General features: G+C 38.9%; 1 protein-coding gene across 1 annotated transcript; it reads left to right on the top strand.

Annotated features, from left to right (window-relative positions):
- The first annotated feature begins 1,093 nt into the window (after positions 1-1,093).
- Positions 1,094-4,389, top strand: LOC149029336 (G-type lectin S-receptor-like serine/threonine-protein kinase LECRK3). Its single transcript, XM_089150573.1, has one exon. The coding sequence runs from the start codon at positions 1,294-1,296 to the stop codon at positions 3,673-3,675; it is 2,382 nt and encodes a 793-aa protein (XP_089006699.1). The 5' UTR covers positions 1,094-1,293; the 3' UTR covers positions 3,676-4,389.
- Positions 4,390-4,827: the final 438 nt, after the last annotated feature.

Here is a 4,827-nt window from a genome sequence, read left to right as displayed (position 1 = left end):
ATAAGCCGCCTAGGCGATGTTATCAAATTTGATCGAGCACAAGTCAAGCAAAAAATCACTCGACTGGATCATGGCTTTAAATTGCAAAACAATTTCTTGGGAATTAGGGATAATGCTTTAAAGCATGTTGGAAGCATAAGTTTTCTTCAATGTAATATTTTCCACCAATATTCAGCCAAGAGAGGGAAATTTATCCAATCCATTTTTTACAAGGTCTATTTCCTTGTAGATATATGACATGTATCATCGACGGTTGAAATCTATTTATAAGTCACATCAAAGAGTTGTGATTAAATTAAAAAAAAATTATGTGACTTATAAATCGACTTCAACATTTTGATGTAATGTTAAAACACATGTCATACATCTACAAGGAAATGGACTGGATTTTAGTTCCCAAGAGAGTGGGCTATACCATTAAACTCGCTTTAAAACATTACAGTGTGTTCAACCAAAAAAAAAAAAAAAAAAAAAAAACATTACAGTGTGTAGGAGGAGTGGGCTATACCATTAGACTCGCTTTAAAACATTACAGTGTGTTCAACCAAAAAAAAAAAAAAACATTACAGTGTGTAGGAGGATAGATATTTTAAACATTTAACGAATTGACTTAAAACACTTTAAACAACATTACCTATTTAGAGCAGCGTCAATAGAATGATAAGCCCATACTTCTTAGTGAAAGACCCCTAATTAAATCAACCTAACAAGATTTTAAGCTTTGATTAAAAGGTTCCGCACCTAAAATTTCCTAAAGAAATCCATATGGAATATTCCACATGATTCTTGGACCACAATTGAGATTTTTTGTCATTTAAAATAGTGGCCTTCAATCCTATGGCCTCACCTTCCCATGAGACTTTGATCATGATTACTCGAAATGATTGAAGTGTGGCTGCGGTTGAAGGACTAGTTATCATCAGCAAACCAATCAAGTGTAACTTTGTGATGGCTTTTTTTTTCTCGAGCTGTTGCTTTCTTAAATTTGGAAATGCCGTCTGAAATTGAACGACCTCTCCATTGAAAAGTATGAATCTTACAAAAGACCAGAAGAAGATCATTCAAACAGAACTCTAAGGACCATTTGAGTAAACTAAAATCGCCACTTTCCAGCTTTGAGTTTACTGAACCATAATGCTTCTGTAATGTATCAAGGTCTTTTTTTAAATTGCAGAGTAACTGCACATTAGGATTAGATTTCTTTCTTCGGTGATTGATTTTTAGACTTAATCATATCTTGCTTTTAAAATGTTTTGAGTTCTGTTAGGCCTTTTCACGAATAGCTTTTTGGCAATGGCTTCTGATGATGTTTTTCATCATGTTCTCTTCCTCTCCTGTCTACTTTTCCCCTTCTTGGCTGTCTCTCAAACTAATGTGACCTTGGGTACGTCTCTCATAGCTGGCGATGGAGGTTCTCCATGGACTTCACCTTCCAATGACTTTGCCTTCGGGTTTCGCAGCCTAGACACAAATTCAAATTCCTTCTTGCTCTGCATCTGGTTCTATCAAATACTAGATAACACCATCGTTTGGTACGCCAATGGTGGATATTCAGTTCCAAAAAGCTCCCAAATTGAGCTTACAACAGATGGACAACTTGTTCTTACCGACCCCAATGGCCAAAAGTTATGGACGGCTGGAGTCTCAAATCCAAGCGATGTTGTCGCTTACGCTGCCATGCTCGACAATGGCAACTTCGTGCTAGAAAGTAGCAATTTTGTACACCTATGGCAGAGCTTCAGCCATCCTACAGATACCATGTTGCCTGGACAAGTACTGGAAGTGGGTGGGACTCTTGTTTCAAAGCTGTCGACGACTGACTACTCACGGGGAAGGTTTCAGCTCCAATTGCTTCAAGATGGAACTCTCGTTCTCAATCCTGTCTCCATACCGGGTTATTTTTCTTACTCTTCGTACTTCTCTCAGGGCTCTAATCCCGCTGATAACCGTTCCACGTTGGTCTTCACTGAATCAGTAGGCAATTTTTATTTACGGGGTAGCGATGGAAGCATTGTGGATCTCTCACCTTCCGACGTACTCCCGATTTCCGATTTCTATCACAGAGCAACCCTTGATGCTGGAGGAGCATTGTATTTGTTCACTCATCCGAGGCCTTCTCGTGAAGGTACTGCAAAGTGGTCCGCCAAGAAATCGTTTCCTGAAGACGTTTGTGACATCATTGGGCAATATGGTAGTGGTGCTTGTGGGTATAATAGCTACTGTACAGCTTCTAATGGGATGCCCATCTGTGAATGCCCTCCTGGATACACTTTTAATGATCCAAAGAACACTCTCAGTGGTTGCAGACCGAAAGTTCCACTTGTATGTGAGGAGGGTGAATCTGGTTCCATGGAGAGTCTGTTCGAGTTCAGGGAGCTGGCTGGCACGAATTGGCCTTATAATGATTATGAAAGGATTCAACCCGTTAATGAATCCGACTGCAAAAGTTCTTGCTTGCATGACTGCTACTGTGCAGTTGTTATTTTTGGTGATTCCATGTGCTGGAAGAAGAGACTTCCCATATCCAATGGGAGGTTCAGTGCAACTGAAATTGGAAAGGCTTTATTTAAAATTAAGCTTGCAACTTCTGTGCTACCTGCAAGCTCTTCAAACTCGAAGAAGAAAGATCCAACAATAGCTATCCTGGCCGGATCATTGGGTGGTTCTCTAGTTGCTGTCAACTTCATATTGTTAGCTGCAACTTGTGTCATTGCTTTCGTTTCATACCAAAGAAGACCAAAGAGTGTTAATCAAGTTTCTAGTATTTCAGAGACTAATCTACGTTCATTTACGTACAAAGAACTTGAAGAAGCAACAAATGGGTTCAAAGAAGAATTGGGGAAAGGTGCCTTTGGGATTGTTTACAAAGGTCTCTACCCATTACGCTCTAAGAGTCCAATTGCAGTGAAGAGGTTAGACAAGGTGTTTCAAGATGGTGAGAAGGAATTCAAAACAAAGGTAAGTGTGATCGGCCAGACACACCACAAGCATTTGATCCGATTGCTTGGATTTTGTGAGGAAGGGACACACAGGCTTTTGGTATACGAGTTTATGAGCAAAGGCTCTTTGGCCAACTTCATCTTTGGGCTCTCAAGGCCTCATTGGGACCACAGAAACCAGATTGCAATCGAAATCGCAAGAGGACTTACTCATTTGCACGAAGATTGCAGCAGTCAGATAATCCATTGTGATATAAACCCTCAAAATGTATTTCTAGATGATTCTTTCAGGCCAAGAATTTCTGAATTTGGGTTAGCGAATCTGTTGACGCCTGACCAGGTCTTAACTCAAATACGCATTAGAGGAACTAAAGGGTATGTGGCTCCAGAGTGGTTACAGCGATCACAGAGTATGCCAATCACAGCGATGGTAGATGTTTATAGTTTTGGTGTGATGCTGTTAGAGATCATCACTTGTAGGAGAAGCGTGGAGACAGCAGGGGGTGAAGAAGGCAGAGCAATACCGACTGACTGGGCTTATGATTGCTATAGAGATGATAAACTGGAAGAGCTGGTGGAGAATGACAAGGAGGCCATCAAGGACATGAAGTGGCTGGTGAAGATAGCAATTTGGTGTATTCAAGAGGACCCGTCTCTGAGGCCTACGATGAAGAAGGTATTACAAATGCTTGAAAGAGCAGTTGAAGTTTCCAGCCCACCAAGCCGTTTCCCTTGATTTCTAGAGGTGTACACAATTGGAAAGATGAGATCTCCGACATAATTGTACTTATACAGTATGAGATTAAGCCATGTCCTTTTTCGTTTTAAATCTTCTCTCTTTCTGTTTATATCATCTCCTACATACATACAAGCTCTTCCTAAATCCATTTTACCTGACACTACTCGGCGAATAGGGTTTTTCTCTCTTTCTCCCAACCATTTCAGGGTATTCCCTCCCGTGAGGAGATTTTCATTGCTTTTTTTTCTCCCATCCCCAACTTTACCTCTTCGGTTTTAATCGGTAATAACTTATCTAAGCTCTTCTCTTCCTCCTTTTATCTTTCCAGTTTGTGCTGTTACCGGCCGGCACTCTGCTTCACGTCTTTATGTAGTTGCTGATTTCAATCTCCATAGCAATTTTTTTTTTTCTAATTTTCTACTTCACTGCAACGTTTGTATGATTTCTGGTTTTTTAACAAAAACCTTCCTAAATTGCAGCTGTTTAACCATAGAATGTTTTTTTCTTTTTTCTTTCCTTTTTCTTCCCATCCCAAAATGCTGGGGCTCTGTAGTTTCATCATTGTCCCTTCCCCTTAATAAATTTGTTTTGATTGCGTTTTTATATTTTCTTTTAGCTTGCTGTACTCCCTCCCCTATTCTATTTGGCTTGATTTCCATCATCGATTCAAGTAGAATAATCTTACTAATGTTGTTTTGTGGATTATTTTGTGTATACTTATGATCAATCTCTTATCTTATTCACGATTACTCTCTGTCTTATTCAGTACTCATTTCTACTTTACTTCTTTTATTATTATTATTATTATTATTAAGAAATCCATCCAGTTATTCTCTGGTTTCCACTTTTCTTTTTCTTTCAAACATTTCTATGTTGCAGGCTGCCGTAGATGTTTGGTTATAGTAATGCATTGTAGCCGTAGAATGTTTCTCTATTTTCTCTTCCCATCCCCAAATCATGATTATGTATATTAATCTTCTGAAATGCTATTGAATTATTTAATCATTTGATATGCTATTGAATTCTCTCTCCACTGTTTCTCTTCCCCCATTTTATCTATTTTAGTTTTATCATCGTGTCAGGTAGTATATTTTCACTTTCTGGTTTGGAGATTATCATTATATATAAATGGTCAAATTTTGTGTTTCC

Source organism: Hakea prostrata, chromosome 1 (genome assembly GCF_041222555.1).
Source record: "Hakea prostrata isolate BN-2017 chromosome 1, UWA_Hpros_2, whole genome shotgun sequence".
NCBI classification, from domain to species: Eukaryota; Viridiplantae; Streptophyta; class Magnoliopsida; order Proteales; family Proteaceae; genus Hakea; species Hakea prostrata.
The sequence above is the reverse complement of the archived record's forward strand: the minus strand, read 5'-3'. Positions and strand labels throughout refer to the sequence as shown.

Coding starts and splice junctions, on each gene's coding strand:
- LOC149029336 (XM_089150573.1), top strand. CDS start 1,294: ATGGCTTCTGATGATGTTTTTCATCATGTTCTCTTCCTCTCCTGTCTA.